Raw genomic sequence first — 18,463 nt, 5'->3', positions numbered from 1 at the left:
ACGTAGCATCTCCCCTGCCTGTTATGTCCAGGAGATACTCTGACAGCGTGTAGCGCATACAGGAAGGTAAATATTGGGGACGGGTTCTCCCCACCTGCTTTTTGCCTCTATCTCCCAATTAAGCCAATAGTTTGTTGTATCCTGTTTTCAAGGCCCGTTCAAGGCAGGAATATTTTTAGAGTATACAAGAGTTGTAGTGGTTTTAATGTATATCATTTTTAAAAGCTTCATATTTTGTAATTTGGGAGAATTTTGTTTTAAACATTCAGTTCATTATTCTTTTATACTAAAGGCTTTCGGTTTTGTTTAAATACTGAAATGCAAGTCATTGCATTTCATAGATTCTAAGACATATGAGGCTTTATGAAAAATATGGCTTATTATTGAGTCAGATTTTTATTTGTGAACAACAACTATTTAAAAAAAAGATTAAGTAAATAAAGGTCTCTTCAATTGACTGAAATACGTGCGTTTGTGCTTTAGGGAGGTTTGAAGTTGTTTTTACTGCTTTAGCATCTGTGCAATAAATTTACTCATTTGCCAGACAGTAAGGGGGGGGAGGAGGAGTGAAAGGTTGGGGGCATAAGTTTTGCAATCTCCTTTTAATAAAACCACAAACTTAACATTTTTCTGGGGAAAACCACTTTTATCCATAGAAAGCTTTAACTTTGTTTTTCATTCTCGAATTAGCTTGGACTTTTGCTGTAACTCAGATACTGAAGTTTGTTTTCTTGTTAAAAAGAGTAAAGAAAATCTATCTACCCTAAAACTGCAGAGCACAGATAACCCCTTGACCTTTGGCACTGAGTAAAGATTTACAGTACTTATATAACCTCACTTCACTTGCCTAACTTAAAAGGGCCTTAAATAAAGTAAGGCCCCCTGTGTTGGTAGGAAGAATAAGATGGAGAAGGAAATTTCATTATTTTAAGTGACAATGCATTTTTACCAATCCATAAAATGAAAAAGAAAATACTGATTGTGCTGTGCTTACAGATAACTTCTTTCTAGTTGAAAAAGGACAGTTTGAATCAAATGTTAAAGGTAGTTGAAACCTAAGGGTAGTCTTTGCACAAAAACTCCAACACAACCTCCCCAGTTCCCACCACCTCCAATATAAACCCCTAGCCGAAATAGCTATATAGTTTTTCTTTTGAGCAAAGCAAAGCAATGTTTCATGAAAAGAACTTGAGATGGATCGAAGTCCTGAAAGCCAGGAGGACAACAAAAACAAACTTTTCATTGTTGTGGACATTAAGAAAACCTAGTATCTCTGGAGGTTTAAAATGTGAAAATTATATATGAACATTTTGGTTGTTTAAGCTATATTTCTTCACTAGGAAATTTCCTTTGTTCAAATAATTCCATGAATTAAAGATAAAATTTGATGGGCATTTCTCACATCTGTTTACCACTCCTTAATGTATCTCTGACTAGAACAGAATTTATTATCAGTTCTCATATTTTAGGAGATAAATATCTTCAGGTATATTATTTTAACCTTGCTTTTGTATACATATCTCTTAGAAAATATGAAAACATTTTAACCACTAATTAGCATTTTGTATTTGTAGCTTAATAGTTATTCTTTATTAAACTTGTTTGTGTGTAGGTTTTTCCTTTATCTCTATTTCATTTACTAACAGAAAGTCTTTAAAATGGTGACAGATGAGGTTCATTTCTTCATTGATCAAAGGAAAAGGCAACTTTTTTTTGCAATTTAATGTTTTTTAGTTTTTCTTTTTAGATTAAAACTTTAAATGGATTTTTTTCTTAATGTGAAGCACTAAAACTTAAACTAAACGCTTCGTTACCCTATTTTGTAAAGATTCATTGGGAAGGTAAAATACTTGAGGCATACATTGTAAACAGCATTGCCTTAGAGAAGGGAGAAGTCCTGGTATAGGAAATTAAATCAGCATTCTCCATTAATCATAGTACATGTCATCCCCATAGACCACTCTGGAAGTTTGTGTTGAATGTGAAGAGCCTTTAGATGTGTGAGGTCCTTAAAGGTCTAAGTAAGTCAAAGGGGAAAGAGTTTTAAAAATGCCACTATTAACACATGAAAGAGACTTCAGGGTAGGCAGAAGAAAGCATTTGCTGTGCAGGAGCGGTTAACATTTAAAGATTTTTTTTCTAGTTTTATTTTTAAACTTCATTTTTTCACTTTTATAATATAAATTTTAAATTTGGTGCTAAATGGATAATGGAGTTTGCTAAAATTCAGTGTTTCTATTCAGTCAACAAAATATTTGAGTGTTACTCAAATATTTAAGTTTACTATGTTCAAAATCACTTGGTAGATGCTGGAGGAATAGAGGAATAAAAAGATCTCTCTGCCTTTCCAGGTTTTAGAATAGAATAGCATAATAGAATTATTGGGGAAATAATTTTTATTCAGCATTTAATCAGTATAATGCCAGTACCTTAACAGGGGAAAATCAATGCCTCAGCATTTAAAGAAATATTACATTTGATACTAAGGAAATATGCCTTTGCTGATAGCATACTTCTTAAATGTTTTGATTCTTTGAAAAGTATCTTTAGTTGTTTAACTTATGTATGTAGACTGAAGGGGGAACAAAAACAACCTTTTTCTTTTTCTTTGGTTATTAAATGATATTTCCTAAGGTTTTATTTTACCTTTTGGTAAATTTTGTCAGTTTTAGCAAACATGAAATATCTTATCTCTGTCCTACCTTTCCTTATTACAGAATCCCCCCCCTTAAAAAACGTTTTTCCTCAAAGCAAATCCACACTAATTCTGTGTTTATATTTCTCAGATATATTTCAGTTAGCTGTTATTAGATTAATAAAAAAAATAATTAGATGGACATAACCCTTTCCTTTTAGAATATATGTATTTTTTTCAGTTCATGAAATGAAAAGTATGTGAAATGCTTTAGTCTTCTGTGGATGTTGTAATATATTCTCTCTGTGTTTGATTCTTTCCCAAATCCTTACTTCATCAAATCTCAGGCAAAGTGTTTGCCCACTCAACTATGTCTGACAGGTAACTTTGTTTTTCCCAGAAATGATGTTACATGATAACCGCAAAATTCAGTCAAGAATTACAATGTTCCTATATAACTTATCAAATTGTTTGCCTTCTCAATGAGGGGAGGGTGGGAAACGGGAGGCAGAAAATTTGGAAGTCAAAATTTTTAGAAAATGAATATTAAAAAATATTTACATGTAATTAGAAAAAATTAAATATTTGGAAAAAATTAAATTAAAAAATAGGATTAGAATGTTTCCAAATTCTTGGGAAAATGAAATAGCCAGTTTTGGCTACATATTTCTGTTTCCAGTTATTAATATATCATTTCTGACATATTAAATATATGCAAACACATAGGGAAAGAATCGAAGTAACAAGTGGAAGGGGCTGTTAATCTGGGGAATTCTTGTCAATTGCACAAGTACTTCCATCAACCTATTGATATTACAAGGTGTAGAACTCAGAGGTAATTGAGGGGCAACGTCTCATGAAGTATAGGCATGCTCACTGACACTTTGCTGAGGAAACACAGGGAACTCAAGATGATTGACGGATTGAGACTTGGGGGGATGGACTCTTGCTGGAGAAGGAGATGCGCCTCCATGATCTGTAAAAGCATACTTACATATTACATCAATTACTTAATTGTAATACTTACAATTACATCATTAATTGCTATCTCTTAGATTTCAAGCGTGTTGTGGAAAGAGGGAAAGAGAAGGAGTGAAATTGTGCTTACCTGGGTAAGGACAGTCAATCAACAGCATTAATTAAGTACTCACTATATGCCAGGCACAATGCTAAGTTACGGGAATATAAAGAAATGCAAAAATCTGGTCCCTGCTTTCAAGAACCTACCATTCTAGTGGGGAAGACAACATACAAACAATTATGTCCATATAAGATCAGAGATTTTTAGCATTTTTTGTGTTATGAACCCCTTTGGCAGACTGGTGAAGACTACGGACTCCTTTTCAGCATAATGTTTTTAATGCTTTTTAATTTCATTTTTTAAAAGAAGAAATACAAAGAATTACAAAGGAAAACAATTACATCGAAATAGTTATCCATTTTTTTTCTAAGTTCATGGACTCTAGCTTAGGAACCTCATGAATAGATGGAGGTAATCTCAGATGGAAGGTATCAGCAAAGAGGAGGACCAGGAAAGGCTTCCTGCAGGATTTAAGCTGAGTCTTAAAGGAAGCCAGGAAGAAGAGTTGAGGAGGAAGAACATTCATATTTCAAGTAGTGAAAAGTCATGGAGTCAAGAGAAGGAACAACAAGAAGACCAATGCTGCTGCATTGTAGAGGACGTAGAGGGGAATAGAATGTGAGACTAGAAAGGTAGAAAGAGGCCAGATTATGAATGGAAAATTTAATATTTGCCCTTGGAGGTATTACGAAGCCCGTGGATATTATTTATTTGAGGGTGTGTGTGTGTGTGTGTGTGTGTGTGTGAGAGAGAGAGACAGAGACAGAGAGAAAGAGAGACAGACACACAGACAGACAGACATCTGGTCAGACCTGTGCTTTAGGAAAATCATTTTGGCAGCTAGCTGAGTGGGAGGATAGATTGGAGAGGCAGGGAGACCACCCAAGAGGGGGTTGCAGTGGCCTAGTTGTAAAGTGGACATGAGATTTCGCTCAGCCTGAGAAGGTACCTCATAGACAACATTTGGGAGCCCCGACTCCTGTATGTAGATCTGGCCTTCTAATCAGGGCTGCTGACTTGACCACTTTATATTCCCTGTGTTTGTTTTGGGGCTCTTGTGAGTCCCTTATGTCTTTTGTAATCTGTAGAATGAAATAAAAATTGTCCTTGCCCTGATATACATTTGGTGCCTTGAGGACTTGTAACTTGGGACTCTTTTACTCACATTTAAGGAAACCTAGCCATGAGCTACGTTGTGAGTATACTAGCTTTTCTAGGAGTATACCCAGGTGAAGGTAACAAACAACAAAGAGACACAAACCTTCCTTGGATCAGCCCCCAGATTTGAACCTGGTCTGTTCAAGTCTTTAGCAGTGCCTAAACCATGAGTTACACAAAACCAGAATAGCCTTACTATGTGTTATAAATAGCTCTATTTTATAATCCTAGGGTTCTAGAGTTAGAACTGAAGCTATGCTTCAGCAACTAGGAGTTTCAGTGGATAAAGTGTTGGGCTTAGAGTCAGGAAGATGAGTCTGAGTTCAAATCTGGCCTCAGATACTTACTGTGTGACCCTGGACAAGTCACTTAACCCTGTTTACCTCAGTTTTCTCATCTGTGAAATGAGCTGGAGAAGGAAATTGCAAACGACTCCAGTATCTTTGCTAAGAAAATTCCAGATAGGATCATGAAGAGTCAGATACAACTGAACAAAAACAACAACAAAGTATATGTAAGGACAATACTTAGAAAATAGTTTATAAAAATGATCCCTTATCCTGTAGTTTAATGAGTAGGTTGGCCACCATCATAATTGATTTCTTTGTAATCGAAGGAGCACCATACTAATGTAAATGTATTTTAGTGTGTTTTGTAAGGGTGTATATGAAATAAGAGCCTGAATGTCATTTTAAACCTTCAGATAGATGCAGCTGTGCGACTTCTAGATGTAAATTTGGCACATTTAAATGATACATTTATTTTCAAAGGTCACTGAAAATCATTGATAACTTTTTTGGTAATTTTATAAAAGGTATTGTAGTAGGACTTTAGGGTAATTCCAAGTTATACCCTAAAATTAATTACCTCAGCCAGTAGTATCTGCCCTATTATATAATCATTAATATTTTCCCAGTATAGTAGTGGACACCCTAGTGGCTTCCAGGAGTCAGTGAACCTCTCAAAGTATTTATTCCTTATTAGGAAATTTGGTGCTAGAAGATCTCAAATAATTACAGAGAGAAGTTAACAAAATAGGACCGAGCCTCCACTCTTTATGGTCAGAAGAGGGTAATGTTTCTACCAAAGCTAAATCAACACTTCACCCACATTCACTATCTATACTGCCTAACTTTATTCTCTTAATTTAGGCAAGCTGATAATCACCCCTAGCATAACTATCTACATTGTTCTTTTTTTTTTTAATTCCTTTATCACTCCCAATCACAAAGTGTGCTAGACAGGCTACCATTTTTGTGGCTTCTGAACTTAACTAAAGTATGCCTGTTAACATTTTACCCTGGTTAATTGTAGCAACTGGCTTAATTGCTTCAACTGACTTGCCAGAGATGCCTTGGATGCCTTAACTCCCCACAGTATTGCAAAAAAACAAAAAACTTGTTGACTAGTAGTTGGTGAGATGTGAGATTAAAAACCTACTCCCATTTTGGATAAGGCTATGCACATCATTTTTTTATCTAATTAGTACGGTTAATACAATTTTTCTTAATAAGTTAAGGAGGCATATTGATCTGGACTCAGTAGGTTACTAGGTAATTATATAAATGATGTGGTGTATAGATTAATAATAGCCTAAAAGAACTGTTGCATCTCCAGGAATTCAGAGCAACTGAATTCTATCCCAAACTATGGCAATGGAAAAATAGTATAACATCTTTGGGACTCAGATTCAACATCTCTAAAATAAGGAAATTGAATTAGATAATTTTCTAAATGTTTTACTTTTATGTATAAATGTCTGACATTACTTGGAACCACTTGTAAACTTTTTATTGAAGAATACTGAAATGTTACCTCAGTAATATTAAGGGGAAAATGGGAGGAGGGGAAAGGACACATGGAACTTAGGAGTTTTTTTTTGTTTTTTTTTTTTTTAAGAAATTATAAGTTCTAAGATAAATGGTGTAAGGATATAAGGGAGAAAACAATCAACATACTTTTCTGAACTTTCACCTTTCCCCATCTGGATTGCCTGGCTTAACCATTTTTAGTGTGTTTTCCTTTGTTTGTTGGTAACATACATTCCCACTCCTTTCATAAAATGACCTTTGTGATCTCAGAAGAAAAGTCACGGCAGATGTGACTTTAGGTTCTGACCCACAGGATATTTCAAACCTTTGGAGATTTCCAGGATTGAGGACACTATTGAAAACTGTCTCTTTTTTCCCTAAACATTTTCTATAGCAAGAAAATTTAATTTTCTTTATACTTTTTTTAAATTTCACATTTCCTTTAAAATCATATTTGTTTAACCCTGGCTCTGTGTGTGGCATAGCTATTACCATACAGTGAGCTTGACTTTCAAAAGCCTACAATGCTCCCTCTGCCACTTATGACCCCAGTGGTCTAAAATTTTAAAAAGCAGCATCTACACTGTTAATCAACAGAGCAACAGCTTTCTAGCATTTGTACAAGGAACCAAAAATGTGTCACTGTTTTTCTTCTTCTGACTGTGTCATTTCGATGAATAAATAACATTTTAGAAAACGATATCAACACTTAGAAGCAAAATTATTTTGCTTAGGGAGCCGTGTCAGTATTGGGAAGGGAATATATTTGAAATGTTACCAAAAAAAAAAAAAAAGAATGACCTGATTTAAGTCATTCCTGAAGCTGTGTTTAGTGTTAAGAATATAATTCAAATGTACAAAAGCAGTGGCTTTTACTTGGCATAATGCAAATAATTGAATTGTTTAATTTGGGGGACAGTACCCTTACTTCAGAGGGGTTTGTACTGATTACGAATGGTTAAAATAAAATATTCCAGAAATATTAGTAATAGGTTAGATAGAATGATTCTTAAAATTTTTCAAGGATGTTCTTTAGAGTAATTGTGCAAATTACATAAAGACCAGTTGTTCTTCTGACCATTCCTTTTTCTACCAATACCTAAAGCCATTAACTGCTCACTATAAACAGTTAATGACTTCAGGTACAGTAGAAATTTTCCCCAAGTCTGAATTGTCATATTAACAATAAAATACCTATTTTTTCCAATAATTTTAAAGGGTTATTCAATAATAAAGTGTTTATATTGAAGGCAGTAGGCATTTTTGCTTGCTATAAAGGAATCTCTAATTTTAATATTAACTTGTCAACAATTTACTTGTATTAGAAATCATCTTATAATCAGTTTGTCTTTATATATTTTATATGCTAAAACTTCCTAAGGTCTTCTGTGATGTGTTTTAAAGCGTTTTTTTAAACCTTTAATGTCTTCTAGAAATTCACATGCTTATGGTTTACACAGAAGTAAGACTTTGGGAATTTGAATAGGCTGTTCTAGTATAGAATTAATAATATATTCTTAGCTTACATTGGTCTATACTGTATGTCAAAATAAAGTTGTGACCATCAACATTTTATTATTCACTGGTATTAATATCTTTTGTAGAAAAAGTTGTTATTTAGCAATATTTAGAACAAATACATCAAATGTTTGAGCTTTGAGGGTGTTATAAATATTCCAAACACAAATACTGCTTACTTTATTATTAAGATGAATTCAATTGATAGTCAAGTGAACTTATTTTTTTTGGTACTTGAGACGAAATCCAGTCTACCTGCTGTTACCCCTCCCTTCTTGTATGCATGCCTATAACAGCAGACGGTTGGGGTTTGGAATGAAAGTCATCAAACCACAGATGTTTTTGCAATGAAACTGTGAACCTACAACAAAGTCTCTGTGCTACAGGAGATGATAGATGGTACTTTCATTTTGCTTTACAAAAGGGTCAAAATGGCATGGAGAGTCCATAACAGTCCAACAGAGAAATGTTAATCCTAAAAGGAAACTTATTTGATAGCTTCAGGGGAAGTTTTGTTGTCATGAAAAGGTTCTCTCTGTCAGTTTGTAAAAATATTGTTTGTAAGATGATGTTATATGTCAGACAGTCAATATATGTGTTTTGGCAGAATAGAGCAGCTACTTAAACAGATGTTTAAATAATATACAGTAACATAATGTGAGTATTACACTTTCATATACTTTTAGATTAAATATCTCATCTAGTGGGAAGATAAACATAGTTATAAAAGTTTAGGGTTTTTTTTTTCCTTCATGATAATTTAGAGTCTAATTTATTTGTGTAATTTATAGTACAGGCCTTGACTTCCTACTACTAATTCCTCCAAGGTTTAATCTATATTTTTATAATTATTTTTTAGACATAATCATGTAATTTATTTAGTCAACAGTTTTAAAAATTTGCTGCAAAATTATTCAGTAAATTATTACACACTTGGACACTAGAAATATTATTAGGTTATAATTGTCATAAATTATGTCAGTTAGGTGCTGCTGGTTTTGCTTTACTCTCTCATCCTTCCCCTACCCTCAAGGCTCCTTTGCATAATTCCATTAAACTGATTGTGTTGTGAATGGTGAACTTAATGGTAGTGTTCTCATCTTACAAAGGGGGCCAATGAGGTATGTTCCTTCTACTGGGCAGCAACAAAAGAAAAGCTCTCCCACCAGAAAAGAACATAAAAGGATTTTTAAAGTGTTTGTCTGAGACCCCATATCACTTTCAAATCAGCCTTTAGGAATTTGGTTATAGTACAAAGAACATTTAGTAAATTCAGATAAAAAATTTCATCCTCAAACATAGGGCATGTGGGTATTCTAAAGTTATTTTAAAACTGTTCTTCAAAGGGAAAAGCATTAAGTCTCTGTAAATGTGTGAAAATGAAAGCGCCTAATGAAAAATATGAAATACTATGTGATTTTAAAAATTCCAAGGAGTTGCTGTTGTATGTTGCTGAGGTCTTTGGTGTTTGTTTGTTTTTTAATATGTTTACTGTGCTTTCATTTTGATTTTTTTTATATTTTGAAAATTGAGATGATTGACAAGAAACTTTTCTAAATATCAAATTGCCACATGCATGTAATTTTTCTTTTTAGTTCCCCTATGAGAATAGATGTTTTTATTAGAAGGTGAGTATTTTCAGATTTAGACTAATAATCAAGAGCCATTAGAAATAATATTTGAGAATTGCTTGACACAGAGGATTCACATTAAGATGAGCATTAAATATTATCATAGAATATGATGGAATTAAATACAATCACAGAAGTAATACCCATGAAAGAAAACATCCTTGTCTTGGATCTTTAAAATTTTAAATTGAAGGTAAAGGATATTTTTAGTATTTTAAAGGAACCATATTTTTTTTATCCTGTATCTTAAGTACAGTTTTTACTTTTGTCTAAGGCATAATAATATTTTTAAATACAAATAAATTTTTATGCTAGTCAGCATTCCTGAAATGTGTAATTTGAACTATTACAAATACAATTTTAAAAAAATTGCAACTTTCGTTTTAATATCCTCTTGAAGTATCATAAAATTAGACAAACCTGGAAGAACCAAACTTTCCCAAACTTATTGAAGTTTGCCATGAAGAAGCAATTAGAATTCCACTCCATGAGCATTCATTAAATGCCTACTATGGACAAGGCTGTGTTCTAGGTGCCAAAATACAGACAAAAAAAGGAATATAGGTTCCTGCCCTCAGGGAGTTTTCATTCTCTTGAGGTATGCAATATGCAAACAGTCCAGTTTGGGTAATGCAGAAGACTAATTGGTTCAATTTATGTTACTGTACTTATATATGACACTTTAATGAATAGTATTTCAGTCAGCTTTCCTTTTCCCACCCATTCCTCTTAGCTATTCCTCTCAACTTCTGTTGCTTAGAGCAGATCCTGGCTAGCCCCAGATTCTGTGTCAAAGGCCATGACCCAGATGTCACAGCAGCTCGGCCTCTTCTCTGAATAATTATATGGAGTTTATTGTTTGAAGAGGCAAGCTTGGGGGCAGTGCAGTCACCCTGGAAAGCCAGACCAATGAGTTCCACAGACGGACTGCACCAAACAATAGACCTGTAGGTTAAATAAAACCCAGAAGCACAAAAGATTAAATTAAAGATGGACATTTGGTCAGACACTAAGTTATATACTCTTCAAACTTATTATCCTTATTTCTTTCACCCTTCACGTTTATTCTGGATTATTCTTACTTCAATTAACATGATACTTTTAGGTATATAATTTTAAAAATTGTAATATATACAACCTTAAATCACTTTAATTTTCACAACAATCCTTACAGAGTTTTAGTGTACTTATGAATGTCTATTAGTTTTCCTGCTATTTAAATGGCCATTTAAGGAGTAGCAATTTTAAGTGAGGATAATTATTATTACGATTTTTTAAAAAAAATTATTTACAAGGCTGTTTAGTTGTTTCAAATGTGTGCAGGCAATCACCATAATAAGGGGCAGTATTTTTTTTCCTGCAAATGGAACTGTCTGTACATTGAATGAAGGAGGCAGTCAATTGTCCTAAAATTATTTCATTGCTTTATTGACTTTCAGACTTAAGGCTTTTTTTTTCTTACACATGCACCACCACCGAGGAATTTTGAAACCAGCTTGCAAAGGGAACACTTTCAATTTTTTTTTTATCAGTATTGAATTAAAAGGCAACTGATGCTGGAGTTAGAAGCACTGCTTTGGGAAGGAGGGAGTTTTCCCCCCATGGTTCTGACCTGAGATTCTTTCTTAATTTTATCTAACCCGACCTGTTGTCTCTGGTCTGGTTCTTTTCAAGGCCTTTGGAGCCTCACAAACATGCAGCAACTGAAAGAAACAATAGCAAGGTTTTAATGACAGCAATATTATCCTTTCTCATTGTTATAGATAAGTACTGTGTACAAAATTGTTTCCTATTATGCATTTTCTAGGAAACTAAACTTTTGGTATTCCTAGTAGGAGGTCTAAAAATTTCTGGGTTGAGGCTCATCAGTTTTGCAGTCATACCAAATCAGTGGATTGTCTTGCAATGTTTTGGGGGTAAAAACAGGGTCTGAGAATTCCCTATTAAATCTACTCATGATCTTTACCTTGTAAAATAATGAATGTGTAAAAATAAAGAATTTTCTAAAATAATATGAGATAAAGTTTCTAAAGCAAAAGTAAGTCAGTCATCGCTGATGATCACTGTGAAAATCCTATTTTTTTTCCTTATTGTTGGTATTTAGTTTAAAACTATAATTTATATTTTTGGCTAAGGCCCTAAAAGATTTCTTCCTCCTCAGGAAACAAGCCAAAATGATCTGAGTCAGTTTGTCACAAAGGCAATTTACTCTGTACTAGAAACTAATATTCAGAGCTTATTGACTTTTAATTAACGAATACTTCTTACAAACTTGGTGATCCAATTTCCCAGACCACAGGGAGAACAGCTAAATAACACACACTAGAGAACTTTACATGAGCACCATCTAGTGGCAAAAAGTGTTGAAGAATGATGGGTAAAATGTTCATGATTTTCATTCCACGTTTTCTATGATATTGCCACAAAAGCATGATAGAGCAGACCTATTTTTACTAAAGTTCTTACTAGGATACTTGAAAGGTTAAGCAAAGAGCTACATAATGTATTGAGGTAATATTAAATTTAAGTGTGTATGTGTGTGGTGTATGTATATATATATACACACAGAGAGTATGTATGTATGTATGTATGTATATGGATGTATGTAAAAATGTATGTATGTCTGTGGAATTAGCCAAATGAGCAATATATTTTAAAATAATAGTAATAATAATTCATGGGGTATAGTGGATAAATCACTGCGCTTGGAACCAAAAAGACTCATCTTCATGAGTTCATGTCTGTCCTCAGACATTTACTAGTTGTGTGACCCTGGGCAAGTTACCTAATCCTGTTTGTCTCAATTTCTTCATCTGTAAAATGAGCTAGAGAGGGAAATGGCAAACTGCTCCAGTATCTGTGCTAAGAAAACCCCAAAATGGGGTCACGAAGAGTTGGACATGGCTGAAATAGACTCACCAACTACAAAAATAATAATTCACATTTCTTCAGAATTTGTAGAGATTTTATTTTGTTAGTCTCCCCTTATATTTTCATTGTTTTTTGTTAACCAAAGGTATATGATGACATCCATTGGTTTAAAAAAAAAAAGAAGCAGTATGACTGCCACATTTAGTTAGTTCGTTGTGCTTAATTGCTTACAGCTTTTTGTTTGGCTCTTCAAACTCCTTTCTGTTCTGAAACAATTCACTTTTATGTGATTTAATTTCATAATCATAATCTTATAGCACAAATAATTTTTCCCACTGTGTTAAACAGAATTACTGGAAAGAATCTTTAGAACCATTTGCCCATACTTTATACATAATAATGGTGATATCTGTTGTCCTTTACCAGAATCAGTCAGTAGGCATTTTTAAGTGCCTACTTTGTGTCAGATACTGTGATTAACACTGGAGATACAAAGAAAGGCAAAAGACAGTCTTTGCTCTAAAAGAGTTCATAGTCTAACCAAGGAGACAACATGAAAAAACTACACAGACAAGATTTATATAAGATAAGTTGGAGATAATCAATAGAAGGAAGGAATAGTATTAAGGTGGTTCAAGAAAGGTTTCTCATAGAAGACGGGTTTTTCACGGACTTGAAGCCAGAGAAGATAAGAGGTGGAGAGGGGGAATGAGAGTACTCCAGGCATAGGCAATAGCAGTTGAAAATGGCCGGAGTCTGAGGAAATTAGAGTGTCTTGTGCAAAGAGCAACAATGAGGCCAGAAATTACCCTGATGATGATAAATGTATGTTTTGGAAAATGTCTTTTAAAAATACATTTGTATTGATATCTTTTTTTATTGCTTATATTTCTCAGGTTATTCCTTCCTTCTTTCTTCTCCAGACAACCATCCTTTATAACAAAGAATGAGGGGGGAATAAAAGGAAAACAAAAACTTCAACAAAACTAACCAGTACACTGGAAAAGTCTGATGTTATCTGTCGAATTCCATGTCCATAATCTCCTACTTCTGCAAAGAAGAGGAGTTGACTTCTTGTGTCTTCTTTGGGACCAAATTTGATTATTATAATTGCACAGCATTCAGTTTTAATTGATTTGTTGTTGTTCTTTCCATTTATATTGTTGTAGTCATTGTGTTTATTGTTTTCCTGCTTTTTGCTAACTTTGCATCGGTTCCTAAGGCTTCTCTGTATTCATAATATTCATCATTTCTTACAGCACATTTAATATTCCTTTACATTTATGTATCACGGTTTGTTTAGCCATTCCCTCATGGTTGGGAATCTACTTTGTTTCCAGTTCTTTGCTACTATAAAAAAGTGATGCTATAAATATTTTGGTGTAGATGGGGCCTTTTCATACTGACATCTTTGTGTTATAAGCCTAGCAATTGAACCTCTGGGTCAAAGGGTTTGGACATTTTAATCTTCTTTGCGTACTTTTAAATTGCTTTTCAGAATAATTGGACCGATTTATAAGTGTCTTTTCACAACTTCTTCAAAACTCACTTCTTTCTTGATCATTTTTGTCAATTTGCTGGATGTGAGGTGAAACCTCAGAGATTGTTTGATTTTGAATGAATTTTTAAAAATACATTGAGCTCTAATAAATATACGCAAAGTGCTATGCTAAGACTTGGAGATACAAAAAGAAACGCAAGGTGGTCCCTGCTCTCAAGAAGCTCACAGTCTTATGGGGAAAACAACACAAATAGAAGAAGTAAGTCACAAGTCATATGGAAAAGCCTAATGATCCTTATAGTACAGCAGCAAAGTAGGAGCCATCTGATCCAGCCCATTCCTGAGCAAAAATCTACTCCATTTTCCAGTCTACCCACCATGAAGGAGTCAAATTGATATTCCTAGACTGTGGCCCTTTCCATGTCACTTCCCTGTTCAAGAAGTTTTAAGTGGCTCCTGTTGCTTCTGGGATACGATACAGTTCCTCCATTTTAAGCTCTTAACAGTCTAACTTTCTAAATCGATAGGACATTACTCTTTATCATACGTTCTAGACTCTAGGCAAACTGGGCTACTTGCTCTTCTATCTGTGATCTAGCTCCTGCTTCCCTGCCCTCCTACAGCTGTTCTTTCCCTGTCCCCTGACCTCCAATGTCTAAAATTCTCTCCCTCCTCACTTTTCCATCATAAAATCCCCAGCTTTCTTCAAACACAGTTTAGGCTCCACTCCTTACAGGCCTGCAGAGGGAGCTAATAATCAGTCATTATAATAAATATAGCTATCATCTGAATAGATAGCCTGGTAGGTTTACTTTGGGGTCAGAAGTGATTTTTTTTTTAAAGATTGGAGAAAGCATTTATTTTTGTGCCAGGTACCAGTAAGCACTTTGAATACAAACACAAGCAAAAAGATAGTCTGTGTCCTTGAGAAGCTTACATTCTTTTTTTCTTAATGTTTTTATTGATATCTTCTATTTACATCATCCTTGTTATCTCCGTGTGCTTTCCCCTTCCCTTCCCAGAGAGCCTTCCCATATAACAAATAGTATTTTTAAGACAAAAAAAGGAAAGAAAAGAAGAAAAAAATCAGCACAGCTTATCAGTACATGGAAAAAGTCTGAAAATATATGCAGTATGTAATACCTGTGGAACTTATGAGTTGGAGGTGTCCTCTCTTCATTTGCGTCATGCTTGATCTTTATAATTTTGTTACACTCACTTTTGATTTTTTTTCATGTGGTGATTTTTTCCATTTACTTTATGGTCATGATGTATATTTTTTGCTTGGCTCTGCTTACTTCACTCTGCAGAGTATGGATAATAAAAGAAACATCTTAGGACAGTTTTTATTCTCCCAGCACTCTGGGTAGGGTCAGATTTCCAAAACATGGTAGAAAAGTAGCAAATATGTATAAACAGGGATTTCACTAAGTAGCCTCAGACATGAGGAACTTCAGACCATAGCAAGAAGAGGGAATTCATCATAGTCTTGCAAGAGGGTACTCTCAGGACAAGCATACCACTACCCCAAGTTCTTTCACTGGGTCTGATGAGTCCAATGCCTTCTTGCCATTCCCTGGGTTCTAAGTGCTCAGTGGTCCTTCACTCTAAGCATGTATCGGAAAGCTCAGATATCTCATAGAAAGAGGTAGAGTACTGCTCAAGTGGGTTTTATTGATTTCTCCACCTCTGAGGCCACAGACAAAGAAGTGCTAATCAGCTGGGAAACTGGAAGTATCTGGTTTGAATGGTTCCACACATAGAAGATGCTGGATTTGGGGGATTCCAGAAAAGAGACAAGAAACAGGGAGAGAGTATGGCTAGGTAATAGACAGCATACTGAATTAAGAAAGACCAGGACCAAACGTCCCAGAAGTTTTTCTAGACTACAACAATCTTGTAAGTAAACTAACTTCATGTTCTAATTTTAGTAGGCCCAAGTAACCTATTCAAAGTATTCTTTCATTAGTACTATTTGTGGCACTGTTTATGAATCTTAAAGAAATGTGTGGATCAAGTAAAATGAAAAATGACAGCTTGGACTTCTTGCTAAGATGCCTGTCTAAACAGCAGATCTGTCCAATTCCCATATACCTACTCCAGAAAAACCAAGGAGGTTGCGTAACAGTAAATAAGTAATCCAGAAATCTGATGACACACTATGGTAGGTGACATCTTCCACCCCAGAACTGCACAAAAAATCAACCAGAAGCCAAAGGTAAATATGAAAGGGGTCCCCTCAACAGGCCCCAGGTGAGGTCCCTAACATAATGTCCTAAAAGGGTAGAAAGGGCCTTGGAGAGCTACCCCTCTGATTCTCAAGTATCCAGGGGGACCAAGCCATTGGATATGAAATTCAGCACAAGAACCTTGGGGTGAGACCAAGCAGGGCCAACCACCCCACCCAAAAGTTCAGTATGAGGCAGAATTTGACCTTGGTACAAACTCCTAATTTCTGTAACTAAAACTGGGGAGATGAGTAAAAGAAAATACTGTTTAGTATCAAAAATTTTTGCAAATCTAACTCCAGAACTAAAATCAGGCTCGAAAGAAAGAAAAATATTTTTTCCATAAGGGCTACATAGAAGAAATGAAGCAAGAGATAAATTATATAAAAGCTCCTGAGGAAGGAATTGAAACAAGGTTGAGTAGCTCAGAAGAGAAAATGGTAAACTGTACTCAAATAAAAGAATTCCTGAAAACTATAATAGACCAAACAGATATCAGTCACTGCATGAAATAGCAAGAAAATAAGAACAAAATCAAAAGCTTAAATTTAAAAAAAAAAGATCTGATGTTAAAAAAAACCTGACCTAGAAAACAGGTCAAAGAGAAATAACTTAAGAATCATTTGATTTCCCTCTAAATTATGATTTAAAAAAAAAAGCCTAGACACTATATTTCAAGAAATCATAAATGAAAACCACTTGGATCTGTTAGAGACAGAGGGCCAAGTGAATCTAGAAAGAATCCAAGCAAAATAAACTTCATAATACTGAAAGATGTGCATGAGGAGGGAGGAAGAAGAGAAAAAAAAAAGAATTAGAATCTAAAGGAGTGCTTTAGATTACCTCTTAGACAGTTGTAGAGTATTTGAGCAAATCATGGTATGTTAATGTAATGGAACACTATATGTGGAGTGTCAAAAGAGATAATTTCAGAGAATCCCTTATAGTATGAATTAACACAGTGAGGTGAACAAAATCAAGAGAACAATTTATACAAGAGCAACAATATTAGAAAGGATAACAACTCTGAACTCTGATCAGAACAACGAGCAACTGTATCTCCAGGGGAACTATGATGAAGCATGTTATGTACTTCCTCAGAGCAAGCTGATGGGCAGAGGTTGAAAAAAGAGATTGACATTTTTGGACACGGCTACAGTGTGGATTCATTTTGCTTAACTGTGCTTATTTGTTATAAGATTTTTTTGAAAATTGTTTTCCCTTACCCCTTGGTTGTGGGTTGAATTAGCAAGTGATACCAAAAAAGGGAACCTTTAAAACACTTTAAAATATTCACAGAAGGGAATAGAAAGAAGTTCAGAAGGAAACACAATCAGGACAGATTTGAAAGTAATAGGATTTATTATATAGATATGTGTGTGTGTATTTTTTTAAAGGAAGCATTTTGAAATGGAGATTCATGTTTTCATAGAGATTCCTCTTTTTGTGTTCTGTGTGTATGGAAGTGATTTTTTTAAGTATTTAAATTTAGACCAACAAATATTTTTTAATGCTAGCCAGACAATTTCATTTTACCAAAAATAAAGATAAGGAGACAAAATAGTTGAGTCATTATGTACTACCAAATAAGGGGGAGGAGGAGGAATATCACATTTGGGGAAGAAATTTTATGAGTCAAAAAAATTTCTTCAAATCAAAATCTCAGAAAGCTCTTGCAATAACTTTATAAGTCTGAAATTTGCTCCTGTATCTATTCTTTTCTCTGTAGATCCAAGAAGGAAATATCATGTGAGGTTGATGGCATATAACAAGATGGAAGATGGTTATCAGGCAGACCAAACAGTCAGTACTCCAGGATGTGTTTGTAAGTACTAAATTTCCATGAAATAATTTTGCAAAGCTTTTGTAAAGACTATACTCTTTTTTTTTTTAAAGAAAAGAGATAGTTTTAAGAACCTTGGATAGTTAAAGAACTTTTTTAAAGATCTATTTCTGTTTTGGCTTGTATCTTATATCACATAGAAGTTTAACTAAGGAAAGCAATGAGGAATGGTTTTTTGATTGCCTA

The 18,463-nt window shown here is 34.3% G+C and overlaps 1 protein-coding gene across 1 annotated transcript in view; it reads left to right on the top strand.

Annotated features, from left to right (window-relative positions):
• PRTG (protogenin) overlaps positions 1-18,463 on the top strand; it is a 140,517-nt gene that overhangs the window by 97,396 nt on the left and 24,658 nt on the right. Inside the window, exon 12 of the mRNA XM_027840863.1 lies at positions 18,164-18,259. Within this exon, the coding sequence (XP_027696664.1) occupies positions 18,164-18,259 (96 nt within the window). The remainder of the gene's footprint in view (positions 1-18,163; positions 18,260-18,463) is intronic.

The sequence above is a fragment of the Vombatus ursinus genome, unplaced genomic scaffold (assembly GCF_900497805.2).
Source record: "Vombatus ursinus unplaced genomic scaffold, bare-nosed wombat genome assembly UNPS02014848.1, whole genome shotgun sequence".
NCBI lineage: Eukaryota > Metazoa > Chordata > Mammalia > Diprotodontia > Vombatidae > Vombatus > Vombatus ursinus.
Note: the sequence above shows the minus strand (reverse complement) of the source record. Positions and strands in the feature narration are given on the sequence as shown.